At 40.2% G+C, this 21761-nt stretch overlaps 1 protein-coding gene across 3 annotated transcripts in view; it reads right to left on the reverse strand.

The window, feature by feature from the left end:
- Positions 1 to 21761, reverse strand: part of RORA (RAR related orphan receptor A) — a 386040-nt gene that overhangs the window by 10823 nt on the left and 353456 nt on the right. For 2 of the 3 annotated variants that reach the window (XM_075160304.1, XM_075160305.1), the window contains 3 exons: positions 13296 to 13381; positions 4942 to 5083; positions 2919 to 3314 (listed from right to left, as the gene is read on the reverse strand). In XM_075160304.1, the coding sequence (XP_075016405.1) occupies positions 2919 to 3314; positions 4942 to 5083; positions 13296 to 13381 (624 nt within the window). The remainder of the gene's footprint in view (positions 1 to 2918; positions 3315 to 4941; positions 5084 to 13295; positions 13382 to 21761) is intronic. The other variant, XM_075160307.1, reaches the window with a different exon arrangement.

Genomic DNA, 21761 nt, shown 5'->3' on the forward strand with positions numbered 1-21761 from the left:
CCCTCCCGCCAAGCAGGCCTGAGGGTCTAACACGGGAACACCAAGCAGAGTCCTTCCGCTACGTCGCAAGATGTTTAGGTGAACTGGAGTTTATTTTTGAATAAATAAGCTTCTACTGGGGACAAACTTCTTCTCATGCAAGCAGTGAGCTTGCAAGATCAAAAAGCTTGCAGAATAAAGGCACGCTTGGTGAAACCCAGGAGCATTCAAACCACTGCCAATTCAGTAAGTGTCCTTGCTGCCTTTAGTAAGATGAAGTCAGCTTTGAAAGCTGGGCTAAGAATTACACTATTAAGCAGAGCCATAGGAAAAAATCTGAACGAGTGAGGTGATGGACCCCTCAAGTTAGGGTACAAGAATCTCCGTGGGGGAGCCTTGCTGAAGAGAGGATGCTATGTATCACGTATAGGGAATATAACAGCACTGCCAGCCAGGCAGTAGATCTTCAAAAGCGAAATTCATTTGCGTTTTATACAATAGAACCTTTCTAATAAAGAAATACAGATAGTTACCACCTGTCTAGTGTTCTGTCAAGCAGGACACTATCACATGAGGCTGCCTGTGAGGGAAAAGTTTCATTTCTTTTCTAGGCTCATATCATTAAAAAATATTAGGAAAGTACACTTATTAGAGAATCCAGATAATTAATATAACACACTAAAGACGCAAGGGTTTTTTTCCTCAGCTTTAGAGTAGTTGCTTAGTGATTTAAAATTTCCATACAACATTTTAATTCCAAACAAACTGTTTTCTGTTGCTACACTTGGTTAAAAGACCCGTAAGACAGGTTTATATTTATTAGTAAAACTTGATTCCATAAGCCTTTAGGAACACCTTCAAAAGCATGAATAGCATTTAGACATCTGAATTCCACTTCTCCTTTGTCTTTCTCTTTTCTAACCTGACTCTTCACACACCTCTGTTCTCCTATTTTAGCACGTGACAGGTAGAGGCCTGGTGACTTGTCTCACACAATTCTGCAGTTGGTGCTTTTGCAGGTTAGGCCACCGAAAAGGAAGCTTAAAACGAATAAGAACAGTGGTCATTAACAACATGGGGGTATTCTGAGGGACTCGAGCATTAGGTCTTCTGTGAAACTTGCTTTGTTTAACAATGACCAAACCCAATTCTTTACAAACTGAACTGCTGGACCAATCAGTCTGTTTAGTATTATACTTACTGCATTAATAGGTTGATGTAAGATACTACCTGAAAAGTCTTTAGCATACAGCTGAGGTAAAATCAGATTATATGTGCTACCTGAGCAATCAATAATGTAGAATATAAGGTAGTTTATACTTTGGTTGTCATCAAAGCTTTCATGTATTTCACAGCAATTTTTTTTTTTTGAAGTGTGTACTTAAAACATTTGCTCTTACTAGTGGCAACTGACAGCATTATACCTGTGCCCTTGCAGGATACAGAAGGTGAAATATTACCGTGTTATTCACAAACCTCAGCCTCAGTTCTGGACTGCATTTCAGCACACACCTAAATACTTTCATTGAACAGCCACACCTTTCTAAATTGAAACCTTAGTCTGGAAGACATTCTTCAAACGTTGTTTGGCAATGTCAATGCTGGGCACCCAAATCATGCTCTGTAGGGTTTAAATGCAAGCGCTATGTAAATAAAGGTAAGCAACATGAAAAACTTATTTTAGGCCAGTGTTCCAAACTCAACACCCGGCCTAGGAAGGAAATGCCATTTCTTTTTTCTGTGGCTTTAATGTAGATCTTTTAATAATTCCCACAAGAATATAAACAACCATTTGATTGAGACAAAGCTGGTAGCATAGCCTTTATCCTAATTTTTTCTTCTCATTTTTACTTATCTGTAACTGAAGTTATTTGAACTCAAGCCAGACACAATATTTTGGCTGTCACAACAAATTATATTGCAGAGAACTGCATTCTGCAACATAAGGACATGAAAAAGTAAGCCTTCTTTGTCCCTTCCTCTCTGCAAAATTTCTCAAAAGAGCATAAACTAAAATAAACCAAGCAAAATTTCATATCATGTACTTACCTCTAGTTAAAAAAAGTTAGCAAAAAGAGAAAAATTTAACTTGGAATACCTGATTTTTCAAATTATTTTTAGGTTTTCATAATGGCATAACTAGCAAAAATGTTGTTTAAGCAAGCAAAATCACTGTTTTAAACGCCTGACTGCTTATATAAGTAATAGACTCTTAAAGCCACTTCTCTAATGTCCTGTTCCAGTTTGCTTAGAACCAGTTCACACAGCACGCTCTAACTCGAGTCTCAGATGTTGACAAGTCATAGTTGTGGAATTCAGCCCTAGCGTAATCATTCAGGGAAGAGTTTAAAGTAAAATGTGCTCATTAATGTTGTCATTATAAGGCTCTTAGGGAAATTATCAAAACTTGCTACATTGAAAAATTTTCTGAAGTATCTGGGGCCAGATTCTCTTCAACCAGTGGCAAGGAGAACTGCCCTCAAATTAGACTGGTGCTTTGGTTTCATATTTCCCAGGTACAGGTAAAGAGCAGAAGAAAAATCAGGCTCACCACTTTTTGTTAGAAAATAAGAGTATTGAGGTAACAAAAAAGAAGATAAAATGTTCAAAAATAATCTGCAAATAAAGAAATACTCTGTCTGCTCAGCACTAAAAATTAGCTTGTTAATCAGTATTCAAAGGGTTCTATTACAAGGACTGAAAACAAAAGCAACACTACTAGAGCTGATCAACCACAAGCTCCTGGGATTTTTAGTCCAGTTCCGTAAGGTGTTCACCATGTACCCCGATTAGGGTATTGTGCACTTCACAGAAGAATGCCCATACATGCTCACAGCTGTACTGAAGCAGCATTCTCGCTATCAGCTGGCTAAATGTGTCACTTTAATCCAAAGGGTACTATTAAGACAATTACAATGGAAGCTTTTCTCTCTCATTACCTAATTCTGCCATGGACACAGTTGGAGAGGTCTCCCCATTTGTAAAAGAACAATAAGGGAAGAAGCCCGATGCTGGTGTGTAGTCACATATTGGTTCTGGTTTGATTCCATTAATATCAAGACCCGACTGATCTGGAGAAGGCTGTATGTCTAAGTAGAAGCTGCTAACTGCAGAGTCTGCTTTGCTACCTTCAGGGGTATGCCCATCAATGTAATTACTGAGGTCATCATGTAGCTCTGTTAACCCATTGGTGGTGATATTGTATGTTGGTGTTAGTGGTTCTGCCTCTCCTGGTTGCTGCTGATGATCTCGCTGCTGCTGCTGCATTCGATGTTTCTGCACCTCCGCATACAGGCTGTCCCTCTGCTTTTTTGACATTCGACCAAACTTTACAGCTGAAATACAGACACACAATATATTACATTTCTACAAATCCACTACTGCATTTTAATTGTCTTGGGTCTTCAAATACTACACGTAAGGACACAGTACAAAAGGCAGATCAGCAGGATGGGCAGACCTAAGACTCACTTCTGTCAGTTACAGGTAACACAGCTGCAGCATCCACTCTTTGAAAGACCGTTTTAACATGCTACTTAAACGGACCATTAGAAGTCACTGTTTTAGCTTAATTCATTAACTTCCCACTTCAACACTGAAAAGATTTTCTCTTATATATCCACCGAAGTCAACAGATGCGTCTCTTCAGCATTCAAATCCTACCTGGAAAAGTAGAAGCTAAACCAGAATATGCTGGCCTGAGATGAACTGTCCAGTTCCTACTAGCTGTATATTCATACTGCAGAGTGAACCCCGAGTCAGGTATAAACACGTGGGGTCTATCTCAAAGAGTATCAAAAGCAAGCTTTATTGATACAGGACCGAAGCACATGGGAAGAACCACAGAAGCTGCTTTCAGTGCAGCTTACTGTGACAAGCAAAAACGTTTACCTGGTGAATTATTGTTAAAACTATACGTGTGTGTGTGCGTGTGTGTGTTCGCGTGCACGTGTATAACTCTCCACAAAATTATTACTACTTTGAGAAGTACTACTATTAAGCGTAAGCCAGAAGCAGCTGGTTGGGCACATCCAGGGAATTCCTAAGAACATGGTATGTGATTTCTGGGACCTGTGTCAGCTCTAAAGGCCTCATCGCTTAGAAAGATGACCACCGCCTTGTACTTCTCTACCGGACAGCAAACATGTCAGAGGGACAGTCATTACATGATCAACCGTTTCAGGTTTTTAGTTTCATGCCCAATAAAAAAATTAAGACATTGTAATTCAAGAAGTAAATGTAATCTGAAAATGATCTTAATCAAGCCTCATGTACAGACAGTGATGCATATGTATTTGTAGAACATGTAGTGTTGCTGTCACTATTGCAGGGGAAACGACTGAGTCAAATCTTCAAATTGGGGAAGCGAGGTGTGCAAATATCAGCTGCAAATCCAGTTCTAATTGAGTTACATAAGCTTCCATTTTACAGAGGTAGGTTTTCGTCATTAGGTGTAATTTTGAGCTTGATATTAACGGCGCTGGAAAACATTTTCTTCAGAATCCTATCTTTAAAAAAACATTGCACTATTTTCTCTTTGCATTTTTTCCATTATTCATTATACACACGTTTAAACTTCTCTATATATTTGAAAGAGTTCTGATCTGTACCAATAGGGCAATCAGTGTTACTTGCAACTGTAATATGTCACTTGGAATGGACGCACAGAGGAAGTATTAACATTAGACTAAAAACCGCCTCTTCAAGAAGCGACCAGAGGCAAAGCTCTTAACTGGGAACTATAATAGATGAGTAGGAAAAAAAACAAATCCAAGAACTTCATACATGCCCTGATTTATATACATATTTATGTGAACATATAACATATAAAAACCACTTGATGATCTCAACTATCAGCCCGATGCACAATTAACTTAAATCCTACGTTGTTTTAGTTGAACACACAGTATACTAAACATTATTTTACTTTTTGCAATTAAGCCATATGTTAGCAGAGCTCACCATCTCGAGACATCCCCACAGCAAGGCATTTCTGTAATCGACAGTGTTGGCAGCGGTTTCTACTAGTTCGGTCAATCAAACAGTTCTTCTGACGAGGACAGGAGTACGTAGCATTGCTTTGCTGACTCCTCCTGAAAAAGCCCTGTAATAGAATTGCAAAATACAAATCAAGAAGCTGTTAACTGGTGGAGCAAATAAAGACTCTGAAAGGTAGCATACCTAATAGAAAATGAAGTTCAAGTGCACTATAGTCAACTAAAGGAAGTTAAGAGGTTGGGTTTTTTTCTCTCCTAGAAACAAACAAAAACCAGTAACTAGAAGTTCATAAAAAAGTGTTATGACACATAAAGGAATTACACATTTTTTCACTATTTTACAGATCCCGTATTATATATGGTACGCTGATTCTGTCCAAATGAGCTAAAACTAATTATAGACCTAGATTTCCTTGATTTCCCATCTCTCCTGGGTCAGCATAGATCTCCAAAATAGGGAGGATTCAACAGCTAGTTAATTCAACAGCTGCCACCCTGTTCTGCTCTTTGGAGATGACAACAGCAGGCTCTGATGTTCAGCCTCACCAATGTATGTGTGTGTTTAAAAATACAGAGCATGATGCTGAGCAGTTCCTTCTGCAACGAACAATTTTTTAAAAATATTTTTTCTTAATTAGTTTGATGCCGACAACTGAGGTTTTCTTCAACTTAGATTTTTAAGGAGGGAGGAAGCTGACACAGATTTTCTGTATTATCTCTTTTCTGAGTCAACTGCAATGGGTAGACCCATCTCCGCAGAAAGTTAGCGCTGGAAGGTTACGCAGCAGTTACAGCTTAGTTCTCTCCATCAGAATGGTGCACGTTATTAACCACTATGCCAGCTGTTTGCTTTGAAGTTCATTTCATCTTTTTGCCACAGACTGTCCAAACATAAGCTGGTGTGTGTGTAATACCTACTTCACAAGGATTCTGCGAAGATGTAGTCATTCTAAAGAGGCATTTGAGATCAGTGAGCACAGTATTTTAGTTTTATGTTGCCACATAATGGATTAATTAACAGCGCTGCAAAGAAAATACTTCCTCAGAAAGGCTGGGCACCTTTTAATTAAAGTTGGACTTTTACCAATTTTTTATTTATTTGAAGGCCACATTCTGGAGTCCCTCGGCACATGCACACTCTGCCCAGACACTTGGTGAAATAAACAACAGGAAGGACTTCTGCATGACAAGTAGGAGACTTCCTAGCAAGCTTCCTGCAGACAGAACATGACAAAATACTGAGATAAAGCCCCCCGCTCCATCTTATGAGGAAGGCACAAGCCTTCGTCAATTATGCCCCTTTTATTAAAGCTTTAATGGGGAAACATGGAGTATAAAAAAAAATGAGGAAATTGAAGATGCCTGGCTTTAATGCTGTTTTCCTATACATTGTTTCTCATCCATTTATTCTCGTCATTGTTTCTATATGACTGAACTTTCAACTGTTTTTTAATGTTTGTCAATAGTGAGATGATCGTCAGTGAGACGGAAAGTATTGCACATATTGACCTGTGATCAAGTGCATTTCACCCTAAAGAAAACCTGAAATACCATGGAAATTTCTACCATTCTGACATCATGACTGATCCCTCTGGAGGAACCAACTCTTAGGTAAGTAGATAGCTTAATTTCCAGTTCTATTAGCACCCTTACTGGAGCCTGTCACTCCAGTGGAAGTACACACGCAATGCGATTCACTAGAAAAACAGACCTAACCGGTGACTTACTGATCAAGGTTCTGCATCTCTGCATTATCAGTCCCTTAAAATTTCAGTTCTGCAAACACTTTAACTGTTGCACTGAATGAGGTGCTCACATATGAACTGTATGAAATCTTCTGCCACCACTGAGATCCTGAAAGTCAGCTTAATCAATATATAAAATGAACCTGGCCCAATAACCTCAAAGATCTATACATTTTCCTTTAGCTGGGACATATACTGAGTCTGTATTGCCAGTTTGGCATATTTCTCTTTATTAAGAATATTCTTGTCAAGCTGAGGATTATTTTTAGTATTATAATGGAGAAAATACTGGGCTGTTTGCTTTTCCAGATTTTCCCTAGAGACAGAGCTGCTCAATACATTTTAGTGTACAATATATCAGCTAAGTTACAGCTTGAAGCTAAATTTTCAATAGAGCAGAGCTGCCTGAAACTGGGGCCTTTAAAAGCACTTGCACTTTACAAACCAGAGATGTAGTAGAGTGCTTTTAAAAACAAACCCTACAACGTTATGTGGGCATGCTGAAAACATCAGCAGTAGCTAAAGCAAAAAAAACCCCTTGCCTCAAACTTCAGAAATTAATCTAAACTTGTCCAGAGCTCAGAAATAGACATATTTGCGATTTGGGACAGAATTAACAATGAAGTTAAACTGAGGGTTTTTTACTCTCAAAATTCTTCTACGTTGTTGTCATTTATTTGCGAGTTTTCTAACCTTTTGGTGGTCCTTGGGCTCTCATATCATTATAAGACATGTGGGGAAGCCCCTATTACAGGAGCCTTCTGTAAGTAAATATGGTTTTTTCCTAGGTTGTTTTTTCCCCCTTTTATTAGAAGAAGAGATGCTATATTCTGTTGTTCTATTTCCTCTCTTTTGCCAGAGGCACAGAGCTAGCTATAATTTTTCCACCAGGAAGGAGGAGGTGGATGCATGCATGGTACACGTGTATACACTCAAGCATTATGCAAACCAGCCCAGGCCACATGCTCTTAATTGCATGCATGTTCACAACCATTATTTCACATTCAGACGATTGCCTAATGGGCCACAGGCAGAGCGGTCCCCTCTTGATCAAACACACGAAGGAAACTACTCCTGCACTAAAAAACATCACTGTGTTACACCACCCGGACCGATGGCACCGTCTGAACCAAGGTCTCTGGTCGAGAGCGCTCCTGTGAGTGCACGGAGCGCCGCCTCCTGATGTCCGTATAAAGATCCAGCTGATTTTGATGAGGCGTCATTGAGCTTTGCATGTCTCCCTTTTTATGTACATGTATTAACACAGTGCCAGAAAAAGAGCAAAGCAGCTTACAAGCCATAGCTTCATCTCTGCATTTCAGACTCCTATTTATATACAACACAATATATGGTTTTTCAAATGCTGCCAAGAAATCAAGTTTGGGAAAAAAGGGCGCAAGAACTTTTCATCTGCAAATCAGTTTGAATAACAACTTGTTAAAAAAGAACTTTGAAATGTAAATAGCAGTTTTCGCAGAGTCTATTAATAGTTTCAATAACTTCACTGCTCAGCGGCTCGGTATGGCAGACGTCGGTGTCTAAGCTTGCTCCTTAGCAGGGGAAAAGCCAGTTGTGCTTCCCTGATGTCCCAAATGGCACAGCACAGACTCCCTCTCCACTGCGGCACAGGCTGAAATGCTGATCTCATGTTTGGTCTTTTGACAAATTTTCATTTAATGAATTGATTCCTACAGTTCATTAACATACCCACTTCCACTTCTGTATACACATATGTCTTAATTAGCTGCTCATTGGCTGTTTAATTACAAGAAAACAGCTGACAGCTGCCTTGCTGCATCCTAATGGCAGACGTTTTGGAATGACTGTATGCAAGCCTGTGACAACAAAGGCTTATTCATAATCCCATGATTTATGGCTAATACTTAAAGACTTCCACGTATCATTAAGTTTTGCAATATTCTGAGCAATTAACAATTAGTTGGGGGGGTTCATTCTTTTACTGTTTTCTAAAGCAAATATCACAAATCTTCTTCAAAGAAACAGCAGAAAAATAGACTGTCATATGAAAGACAGGTGAACATTCTAACTGGATTCTTAACCCTTTTAAGACAATGAGCACATATTTTAGTTGTAAAGGGAGGAGAGTGCTGTGACAATATCGTTTAATAAACTTTGTTAATAAAGTACTTGATAACGAAGTTATAGTGCCACTAAAAACAGAGAAAAAATGTTCAGTTTTACATATGTAATAAAGACAGGAGTGAGATTGTGTTTACCAGGTTATACAAGGCTTCTGACTAGCCCTTTCTGTAACATGGCTCATCTCTTTTCTAACATCTTTTGCTTGAAATTGGCTAGGCAAAAAATTAAAAAAAGGAAAACTTCAAAAGCATGAATTCGAGGTAAATGTGTGCAATGCCAATATGACACTCCATGTTCAGTTGAGTAATGAAAAATTGGCTAGTAGAGAAAGTGAATGAATGAAATGAATGAACAAAAGTAATGCAAGATGGGAAGTGACAATACACCAGGTATTGTCTTCTGAAGTAACAAACACGGACATTCCTTGTAGTTACAATGAACAAGACTATCTTAGGTCTGAAAAGACACAAGAGGCAAAAACCAGTACCTGTAAACCTTTGAAAATATGAGAAATGCCCAGAAATGCCCTGCATGGATGGCTTTATGAGACCAACTGCGTACAGTCAGGTAAAGAGGGGGATCCCACTAATGCGTTTTTGAGTCAGTTGGAGATAACTGACACTACTGACAGCAAAAGCAAGTAACTGCATTCATTTCAAACTAAATGCTTTGCTATGTCCTTTTGAAGCATTCAGGTATTTTCTGACAATGCTGAACTGGATTCAGCTTTCAGCTATGAGAAAAAATGTAGATGTGTACAAACCAGTCTCCTTTCTCAGCATGGTCCCCAATATAGAGCAAAAGGTTGTTAATGGGTTCCCACAACTAATGGTTGAGGAAGTGCTCCAGTACGGATACTAGTTTTTTCAGTAGTGCTACTACAATAGTAGTAGTTCCAATCTTACACAAGAGAATAAACTTTTACTTCTGAGTCGTGGTACAGTCTTTGTGTCATTCTTCACCATGCTTCTGAGTAAAAGTCTTATATGATTAATCTCATCTTCCCTTTTCCCCCATTATATGTTGTATACTGGGGATCAGCAATGGTCAGATAGAAAAAACCCCTCTCTTTGAAAATTTATTTTATTTATAATAAGCCACAGGAGACCCACCTAGATGAAGTATAGAACAGAACCTGGCTAAAAACTTTTTCACTAGGGGGGAAAAAGAGGAGGAGATGTTAAATTTTATTTTTTTAAAGGCAGATTCAAATTCAGCTAAATAGGTCAATGGGTTGGGAGTACTCAATAATGTTTGTGAAAACCACAGCCACCAACTTCATAAAAACAGCCAGTAACATCACAGCAAGGTAGGAAATGAAAACTTCTCAAGAAACACTTATTGGCTTCATTACAAATCTTCAATTCTAGTTACGTGAAACGCAATATAAAAACAAAAACTGGTCAGAAAACTTTCAATTTTGTGAAATGCAAGGGTCACAAACCTGTAGAAGAGCAACAGGATCAGCAAAAGTCAATTTGACAGGAGCTTCTCTGTGATTAAGATTGCAAAGTACGTCTTTGCAACTAAAACTTCACTTTAGGTTTTAAATAAATTATATTTCTGGTGGTTATCAGTATTTACACAATAACACTTAAGTTAACATTATTATTAAGTAACATTAAAGTTCACACCAAACTGGAGCAAAAAACAGTAAGAGCTGAAAACATCCCACTTTGCTGCTGCTGCTGCTGCCTGTAGATCATTCTTGACAGGCCTGGCTTGAGAGGGCAGCAGCACATCTGTTCACTTCTGATGACTAAGGCCCTGATCCTGCAATCTGATGCACATGGATGGGTTTGTAGCACCTGTGCAGAACCTCACTGACTTCTCTGGGACTGTCTGTTGGTGCAGGAGATCGGCTCCAGGAATCAGAGCGCAGGACTGGGAACTAGGTCTTCATAGCAACATACTTTTTACAAAAGAAGGTTTAGCATAACATGAAGAGCAATGTAAGCATGCTCAAACCTGCAGAGATCATAGCCACAGAAAAGCTGGGAAAAAAAACATACCAATACACACCTGGCTCATTCGGCAGAAGCCAAGCTATGCCAACTTTTTCGCCAGCCAAAATAGTTCTGTTGGGTGAGACTTTGTTGACATTACTGTGGAAGAGTGTAGCACAAACAAAATCCATCTGCTACAGTAGGGCATTTCAAATGCTGTCTAGGCCGTGATCATTTAAACTCTTCCTGTGACTTGTGCCCACTAGCACTCCCCTATCTGTCACTTCTTGCAGGTCATCTGGGCTCTGGCATTAAAGTGAGCTTCAGAGTTAACTAAGTTGATATTCAGTGGCTTTAAAATTCTGCCTGGAATTGTATGGCTAGAAAACTTTATTCTGCTGCTCCAAGAGAAGGAGAAAACGCCTAGCTCCATTCATTGGGCCACTGTCTTACTTATTCGTGCACACTCTGCTTTCAAGGTTCAAATGGGTTTCGGTGTGCTGAGCATACTTGCCTGCTTGCCTTCCCTTCTGCCCTTTCCCACCAGCTGACTGTTCTGGTGGGATTCTCAGAAGCAGACAGAGGATTGCACAGAGCTGCCAGAGAACTTAATTTATACAAAATTCGAGGGAAAACCATTTGTTCTGAAACGTAAGGAACTGCACACGCATTTCTCACTATCAAGGTAGCGTCTATTGTTCTGACTACTGGACATACGCAAAGGACTCTTCTCCTAATAACTCATGCTTGCATTTATTCCTGGGAAAGTACAGTCACTCTGATGGAGGAATGCTCGAAGGATACGTCTGTCCCTTATCCGCAGAGCTAGCTGCCTACCAGCTACGTACTAACTAATGTGACTGTGAGTATGGTGCGCTCTGTTGCTTCCTTCTGCATGCAGCCTTCCCGCTGCTTTTGGTGGGGACTTTTCTCACATACAGGACTGTGGAGAAGGCAGGGCCAAAGACCTGCATGAAGATGAAGCAAAAGATAATACGGCTGGCAGCCTTCCTTTCCTTTGGCAGCCTGTTCCTGTTCTGCAACAAGCCACGTTGAAAAAGGCCTGTTTTCTGCATAGATGAGTGTTGGCATTATGCTAACCTCAGTCTGTTGACAACAATGTTCGTCACGGATCTTAAGGCACTCTCTCAGGTATACTGGTCCCAGACCATTTAAGGATTAAAGAGGTCTTGGACCTTGAACATAACTTGATACTCATTGACAAGATAGTCATACAGCAGAGTTTTCACTGCAAATGTCTGCCACTTCACACATCTGAAATTTGGTAAGTGCTGCTCAATCACATAAAGCTGAAAAAAGTAACCACTTTATTATCAATATCAATGCATTTTTAGTGCACTACTTGCATTTTCCATGGCAATAGCAGGTACAAAGGGCAGAAGGTGCTGTCCTGTATCATTCTAACATTCTTAGATTTTTTTTTTTTTCCTTCCCTCTTACCAATACCTCCGTGAGTCTGAGAGAACATGTTAATGAAAACACAAAAGTCTTCCTTGGAAAAACGCAGAAGAAATCTCTATAATGGGAAAGCAAGGAAGTTTTTGAAGACGGGTGGCAGTATCAAGCATGTCAGGAGAGCAGACTAAAAACTGTCATAAATATAAATTCTTCACACCTGAAGTGTAGATTAACAGTAGAAAACCTATCAGCATGGGATTGCAAAACGTGCATGAAGAACCTAAGCACAGCTGTGCACACTGCGTCATTCCCAAGCTAGTGCTGTAATTCTGTGCTAGTGACAAAAAGGAGTGATTAGCTTTACAGCACTCTGGCCTAGTGTTAGCATTGTCCGATTTAATTCTTGGTTGTGAGAGACAAACTAAACAAAATATAAATACTTCTAGTGTAGTCCTTGTTCACTAGAGTTACTGAAGGTACAAATCCAGGAAAAAATCCAAAGCCTAAACCTTACACAGCAATGGTTGCACTGCAAGGAATAGGCACGGCTTCCAGGAAGACTTGAGTTTGCTCAACACCAGTAGCATGTGCTATTTGTGCAACATCATCTTCCATACCAAACAGAATAGATTTGTAACTGTAGCAGATTACAAAAGAAAATTGAGAAGTCAGAGAGCTCTCATGTATTTCAACACAGCTTCTTAGCGATTTACAAAACAAAAATGGAGAGGAGATTCAAGAAAGCCACAATCTCCCTTTCAAGTGAATCCACAGAACAGATTCTTTGTGGTATGCTAGAAGCGGATCATTTTTCTGTACCTCTTCTGCTTATTCACAGAGAGACAGTTTATGGCACACACAGCCAAATGCATCATTTTTGAAGCTTGTCCCGAAATGTGCGTGTGTATGTGTGTGTGTGACAAAAATGCCCTGTTTAAAACCCAAATAAAACCAGTACTTCAGAATCCCCAATTGATCTCATATTCTTTGAAATGGAATCCACCAATCCAACTTTGGCGCAATGCTTGCTCTTTAAAAAAGGAAGGAAAATAATCACTATCAAAAGGCTAAATGCTGTTTTAAGACTTAATATTTTAGAAGCTTACCTTGCAGCCTTCACATGTAATGACACCATAATGGATTCCTGATGATTTGTCTCCACAGATCTTGCATGGAATAATTTCAATTTGAGCTGCAACAGAAGCACGCAACCAGTTAATTACATTTTCTTTTAAACACCTTATAAAAGCATTCCCTGATCAGCATTTGTACAGTGAAAACTAATAACCTGCTAAACATTATACTGCATTAACTATTCATTGCTGAACTGCAAGGGTCCCCTAGAGCTTTGGACTAAATTATGGCTGCTCGTTATATAATAGCTTTTGGGTTATTAAAATGGGTCATTTGAGAAGGTGTTTAAGAACCCACAAGAAGGCTAGAATCAGCATTTCAAAGCCAAAAAGAATAGGAGAGTTCACATTTTGGCCAAAGAGCTAAGACGACACCAGAAAGGTTTCTTCCAATCTTACTCCTGTGAGATCATAAAAGGTAATTTTAAAGTTTGCCCTGCCTGAAAATGAACGCAACACCTTTACCAGAGGGGTCACCATCATGCCATCCAGTTCACATGACTGGCCAATCCGAAAGAGAAGCAACAAGGTAAACAGCAACCACATTTTACACGAGAAATCCAAAATTCACGTATCTGAACTGAAAGTGAATTATCAGTACATATTTGTGTATTAGCTACCACAGAACAAACGAGGGAGGAAAATACAGCGGTATTCTAATCAACTTACAAAAACAAAGGAGTTGGTGCAGTCTGGAAAATGCCATAGAAATACGTGATATGAAAGCCCTGATTTTTTAAATTGAACTTCATTCATATGAAACATACCTACTGAATTCAGTTTAGTGTGTGACAAAACTCTCTGCATCCACCTCTAAATCACAGCACCTTCCCATCTCAATACACGGATTTAAGAAGGGAATCCTGTATACTCAGCTATACCTCTTCAACTGCTTTTGGAGTATATAGCTGCAGTCTTTTTGCTAGCAAGTCTTTTCGGATAGGACCGTGCTGAGGCAGTGCTTTACAGTATCAAAGACCAGCAGTCCACATTTTACATATGCCTGCATGTGCTCACACAAACACAGACTGTATGCATTAGGTAGATAACCAAAAAATCCAAAGAAAGCACTTTCTCTGCTGCAGTGGTGTTAGGATCAGGCTACATTAGTTTTCCTGAACCGGCTTAGTCCGAACAGAAGCACAAATGCAACTCTTGCTATGTCTTTAACTGTGATATATTAACAACCAGAAATGCTGTTAATCTCCTGTGAGGAACTGAAATCCATTCACAAGATGCCCAGCTGTTTCAGAGAGCCTTTATTTCATCCAGTTTATGGCTATCCAGACTGTGACAACACATAAAATTGCGTCTAATACTGTCTTACAATGCACTAGCTGAACTTTGGTTGTACGCTTAACACTGTTTTCAAAAAGTCATGTCCACTTTTACAAACGTTGGATTTTACATGCCATTAAATCCCTAACCGACTGCTTGTTATTAAACAAGAATCATCTCCCAATGCTACTGGGTGCTCCATTTCATTGCAGCCCAACATCATAGCTCAGGCTCAGGCCAAAACTGTAAGCTAACTATAAACTAGAAGACCAGAAGACTTTTAGCACCGCACTGACTGTGCTAAAATACTCCTTCAACATTTTCTCCAGACATCAAATGCAATGATTGGAGCAGCTGAGTAGTACCCAAATAGTACCCATTTGCTCCCAGGAACCTAACAGCAGCTAAAACGCTCTGCTGAGGAAAGCAGTGCCCAGCAGCTACGGGACTACGTTGCTCTTTTCCTGACAGTTACGTATCAGCAGCTTTCAAAATGTTTTCATACAGCAGGACACCACTTGCATCTGCTTCCATCATAGGGATCTTTGCATTCGTGACCTTTAATCCCCTACCTTCCTTGCAGCAACAAAACGATAGGCTGAAATTAAAAAGTCTGATTAGGACACTTAAGGAAGAAGGAAATACTTCTTCCCTGCAGTCCTCCAAAAACCGTTTTAATTTCACTTTGCTCTCAGCTAACACATTAAACACAATGGAGCAGGAAGTGAACTAATAAAAGGGAAAAATAAATTGTATGCTATTTTATTAATGTGTAACATTAATTATTACTAGAGCATCATATGTTTATGAACAAAGCTTCAGCAGAAAGGGTAGCACTTCACCCCACTTTACGTCAACAAATTGAACAACAGAATGAAATTCACAGAAACTCAAAATTTGTGTAACGTGCAGTTCAAATTCAGAGAGCAATCCTGTGGGCAAATTCCGGAATAGACCTACCGATTCCCAGTTGTGCCTTTTTACTATATGATTATTTTTCTACTCTGCTGCAGTGAATCAGCAGCCTTCTCCAACTCCTTTGACAGGGTAGTGACAAGGCTTATCTCAACAGCTACATGGCAATGTATTTTCTACATTTCACTTTTATATACATAATTACTGCCTTATTTTGAATAGGTGTGATATAATTGGATCTTGTTTATCTACAATCTCCAGCACGTTAGTTAAATCACCCATGAAGCCTGTCTATGCAATCCCTATTTCTTAAGCAACAGGACATTTGCAGAGTGTTTCTGAAGGAATGTAACATGCCTTCAAAGTGATGGCCTAAAGCTAGGTTACTAATAGTCTGAAAGGTGCCATAATTACTCCCAAATGCATTTTCCAGAGTGCTTTACTGTTAAAAGACAATCTCCACAGATTCACAGGCTCCAGCTGTGCCAGCATTTGCCGACCATTGCGTGTATTAGCAGCGGCACCAAATCAGGTATAATTTTAGAATTCCAGATTTCCTCGAATTTACTACATCTTCAAGGTACTTACTTTCAATTAAGCACGCAGCATTTAAAACTTCAACTTATCGTTTCACTCTGAGATACGGGACAGTGGGATGAAACTCAGAAGCATAAATTGGCTGGGACTGCCACAACCAATTGTATTACAAATTAATGCACGGAAAGACACCAGATCAATTACTGTTCCACGTGATTGCCTTTGCAAATCAACTCATTGAAATGGAATCCCTGTCGCAAGTTCATACACTTTCCATACAGCATGAAAGGACTTAGATACTTTAAACTTACTTAATGCAAATTGCCTGTGCCAAGAATATGCATTTTTCTTACAAGGGTGAAAATATTTTCCCCACTTTTAACTTTGACATGCAAATATGTACTTGCTAAAACCTTGTTCTTATGCAAACAAGGCAGGTGGGAAATATTTTTACATGTCAAGAATATGTTCCAACTTGGTTTCTCACATTCCCAGAGTTACTTAAAGCTTCCTACCGTGCTCACATTAATTGTACCTGTTCTATGCTTACATATATTTATATGGCGTATTTTCCAAGATTATATAAAATACTCTAATTCATGCTTTAGACTAGAATTAGCCTAAATTACAGTTTACAATTTCTGTCTCCTGGGGTGGTGCTCAGGCTGATTCTGGTTCATGCATGAGCAAATTATTTCTTAAATATGAATTGCAGGAAAAAATAAACTCTTGTGGTTGCTTAGAAACCGCTACAGATAGCCAGGTGACAGATGTAGTTTGTATTCCCCGATTAAAGGCCTAAGAATCTTTCACACCCTGAAATAACAGTGCTCCATAATACTACCAAGGATGTCCTGTGCCAAAGGCAGCAGGGAATAGGAATAAAAGCCCAAACAAACCACCAAGAGCAACAAATGCAAGCTCAAGCACAGAGACCCACCATAAGTATCAAACAAAGTCGCTACAGACACGGCTCCTGAGAGAGAGAAGTAACCATTAAGGGCCGGAGGTATTAATCATTATGAACTGATGTCAAACGCAAGGCAAACTCATCTCCATAGGAAAGGGCATCTGACATCCACTAAGATCTCGCAGTATCCGTGACTTTAACATGTAACTAATCCTATCACTGGAATGTCTGGTAATCTCCATTCTGCTCTAACGTCATATGATCTTCGTTTTATAGCAGGGAAATTGAGTGCAGACTCTTTGATTTGCTCAAAATCAGTCAGAAGAGGAACTTGAGCCGAAGTATTACAGGGGAAAAAAAGCCTGTGTTTTTCCCGTGAACCTTTCTTCTTCCTCCATCCACTGTGTCTTCACTTGGCAATTGTCTGAAGTAGCTCTGGTATGCTTAAATTACATGATTGCCTCCACCTAATTCCTAGGGCACATGCCTACCAGACAACCAGAGCGAGCACTAAACGACATCTTTTGTTGGCATCTGGAACAGAAGAACATGCCTTATTCCCTCCTACTCCAGGCTTCACTTCTTTCCCCAAATCTGGAACACTTTCACTGGCCTTGCCGGCCTTTTTCAAGCTCCCTCCCCCAACCAACCCTCTAGACGGCCTCTCCTTCTTTATTAATTCCCGCATCGTGAAATGCTGCTTTATTCCTTGACTGGTTTGAGCAGTAGAGGAGGAAAGAAATCTAATTCTGTATTTGTAAGGAAATGCTCTGTACAAGCTCATCATAATCTTTAGTTTCTTCCTTTCTAACTCCTTGGGCAGACTCCAATCAGGACAAGAGCCTGTACAGCCAAGTAAAGCACGGGGTGTCTTTCTCCCCAGTTCTGCCATTTACACAGAAACACACTGAGCCCCAAAACAGGAAAGTGTATTACCAGCCCACCCCAAAGAAAACATTTTTCAAAAGAAAAAATTATTTTCCAAAGACAGAAGTTTTTTCCTCCCCATTACTGTGTCTGAATGAAATGTTGTTTCTAGTGAATTAATTGTCTTAGGGTAGAAGAAGGATCTTTCACACTGTTATTTTAAAATTGTACATTCACCGAGATGACGTTATTTTTTCCAGTTCGCAACAAGTATGAAGCCTCAGATTTGGTATCCTGGGAAGGGCTCTTCAATGGAAGCAGAAATTGGTCCCCATTCCTGCCCTTTAGGTGAGATTCACCTAGCTGACCTGAGCTATCTTGAAAGTTGGGAGCTATCTTGAAAGTTGGGTAATTAGCTGAAGTTAATTGTCTTGTCTGCTTCTAGAGTGATGAGGAAGAGAGGAAGAAAGACAGAAAAAGAAAGGGAGAGAGAAAGAGAAAGCGAGAAGGAAAAAGGGAGAAGAGGCATGATTCATCTCATTCAAGACAAGCGAGATGAACCCCTGAGTGGAGATGCCTCCTCTTCACTCACCAGAGAAGGAATTTAACGATGCCTTAATTACAAGCCTAACTTTTAGAAGGTGAAAGTCAGATGAATCCTACTGCCTCTTACTATTTCTGAATTGAAAAAATTCGCATTTTCTGGAAAGGAAAACCTGTGTAGGAAGTGCTGCCTTCCCCTCCCAATCGCCTGTGTACGCAGCACCATTGAGATAAGAGCATTTCTATGGAGTTCCCTATCACAGCTCCCTTCAGCTCTCAAGGCAGCAATATCAGGAAATTCCAGGTATACACATTCCTTTTTTACTAGTGAAGATGGACTTAAGCACATACTGGTTAGTCTGCCAGACCGGTCTCTATTTCTTAAAACCTCTGCGGGCACTAAGCATCCTTCTCTGATCCACTGGCTTTCTGGGGAAAGCCCCCTAACCAAAATTGCTAGCTGAACTGAGGACTTTCCTCGAGGCTAGATTGGGGTACCTACAGCAGCCAGGACTGCAGCTGGGATCTCCTGGGTCTCAGGGTACTGGTTAAGAAGTTATCCCTTCCTTGACTGCAAGAAAGGTTTAAACTCCTTTCCCTGAATGTGGCTCACCTGTCCTCCGCTTCACAGGGTATGTACAATTTTGCAGCTAATTCAGAAAGGCTTTGAAATATATATGATACATATACAAATTGGGCTAACCTGCTTCTAATGCGATGCAGTTTGTGCCAGACATCACTGCTAGTGCTGTTTGTAAGTATATTGATTAAATTAGGAGGCATACATATTCACTGACATATTCATACATATTCATTGACTCAAACAAGGATACTGCATGTAATGTGGTATTTAAAGCAACATAATATCTGATCACAAACTGAATTAACAAGGAATGATTTTACTATATAATATTCTAATCTTCCTGCATTTTCAGCTTCATTACCTAAATAATTTGCTCTGTCATGTACCCTAAGTAATTTGAGCTGGCTGCAAATTACTTGCCTCCGAACACCTGCAGCTTACAAACGCTGCACTTCTACTAAACTGAAAGCCAGTGGCAGCACAGCTCTGCCCATTCATTAATATACTACGTTAAGTGACCATCTGTCCATCATATATATTAAAATACTTAAACCCCGTGTACTTCGAAGGATGACAGCTGGTTGGTAGACATCTGAGGCATTTTTAGAACACACAGTAAGTGTTTTGATCAAGAGCTGATGGAATTTACCTGCCCTGTCCTTGTGTGAAAGGTTTGTTTATTCTATATACAATCCCCACCATAACGGCATTCTGGCCACAAGCGGGCCTGCCGGAGATTGCAATGATATAGCTAGTAGATGTAGCTCCCAAGAAGAACTAACAAAGCCTGGTATCCTAAAGATTTGTGTCTCATGGTTAGATTTTCTGGGCTCCAGTAAGGTTGAAATTCCAGCAGAAGCCTTCCCAGCACGTGGGACATCCCTTGCGTCTTCCTGCCCTTTACAGGTTCTCCTATCTATAGCTGAGCTCAGGCTGTGCACTATCCCGCAGTGGACTATTAGGTGGGTATCTTTCTGGGTATGTTTTTCAATTTTCATGACATGTGTAGGAACACATCTTTGGGACCGCTGATACTCTTGAGCTTGGCTGAAATGGTTTTGGAAATGAGGAGGATTAGGGTGATGGGCAGAAAACCAGACAAACACAAACAACCTCTCCAAGCCTTGTTTCCTTAGGAAATCACACTAGTAATAAAATAAAATAAATACTGAGGTTATGCTGGTACAAATCCTTTGAAGTCTGTGGGTGTGATGGGTGGAGTAGAAACGAACATGGCCACCAAAGTATTAATTAAAAGTAAAGTATGAGCAACACCTCAAACACACAAGGCAGAAATGCTGCAATGCCAAGACTAGGTCTTTGGGCCTGAACACAGCTGGGTCCCTCTTAGTACATCACTTGATACTGTGCAGCACTCCATAACGCTAAAAACATTCGGCTTCGCAGAGTATTAAAGGAGATGCACGATAAATAGTATGGAACAACCCGAGCACTTTTGGGGCTTCCAAGACTGACTTTCAGGAATAAATCTATACTCTTTCAACCTCTGTTACTGATTTGGACACGTCAAAGGGAACAGTGCAGTAAGAGCTCATATTCTCATGCCAGGATCACTGACGCTTATGGTTTTTTTTTACTTTAAGCCAAGAAATTTTACTTACACAAATTTTAATGTAAAGAACTAACACTTTGCTATTACATGAAGCACTGGCTTCAACAAAGACACTTGAACACCTAATGAAAGAAGGCTATAAGGAAAATGGTTTGGATTCTCTGATAGGCAAAACTATTTTTGTGAAATTGTTGTGGTGAGGTCTCTATGTATATTTTTAGTGTTATATTCAAATGGGAAATTGCTGGAAAACCTTAATAAATCATCATAACATTCTTAATTCTTATAAAGAATTATCCGCAACCCCCAGTATCGAGACAGGTTGAGGGACGAAGGGATTGAGAGCAGCCCTGCCGAGAAGGACTTGGGGGTACTGGTGGATGAAAAGCTGGACATGAGCCGACAATGTGCGCTCGCAGCCCAGACGGCCAACGGTACCCTGGGCTGCATCACCAGCAGCGTGGCCAGCAGGTCGAGGGAGGGGATTCTGCCCCTCTGCTCTGCTCTGGTGAGACCCCCCTGCAGTGCTGCATCCAGCTCTGGAGCCCTCAGCACAGGACAGACATGGACCTGTTGGAGCGGGTCCAGAGGAGGCCACGAAAATGGTCAGGGGGGTGGAACGCCTCTCCTATGAGGAAAGGCTGAGAGCGTTGGGGTTGTTCAGCCTGGAGAAGAGAAGGCTTCGGGGAGACCTCATTGCAGCCTGTCAGTACTTAAAGGGGGCTTATAAGAAAGATGGGAACAGATTTTTTAGCAGGGCCTGTTGCGACAGGACAAGGGGGAATGGTTTTAAACTAAAAGAGGGTAGATTTAGATTAGATATAAGGAAGACATGTTTTACAGTGAGGGTGGTGAGACACTGGCACAGGTTGCCCAGAGAGGTGGTAGATGCCCCATCCCTGGAAACATTCAAGGTCAGGTTGGACGGGGCTCTGAGCAACCTGATCTGGTTGAAGATGTCCCTGCCCACGGCAGGGGAGGTTGGACTAGATGGCCTTTAAAGGTCCCTTCCAACCCAAACTATTCTATGGTTCTATGAAGAAAAATTAAAACAAAAAGAAATCCAAACACAAACAATCTAGGACTTCTGCAAGTGTTTAGGAGCACATACAAGCTAAAAACTGATTTAGGGTTTTCAGAGGAACTCGGAGAGATGATTTTTGTTCCCTCTCAGTCATGTGTGCAACACTAAGTGATTTGTATTTTCCTTCTTATAACAGTTTTATATCTCTC

The sequence above is a fragment of the Calonectris borealis genome, chromosome 11, assembly GCF_964195595.1.
Source record: "Calonectris borealis chromosome 11, bCalBor7.hap1.2, whole genome shotgun sequence".
Classification (NCBI taxonomy): Eukaryota; Metazoa; Chordata; class Aves; order Procellariiformes; family Procellariidae; genus Calonectris; species Calonectris borealis.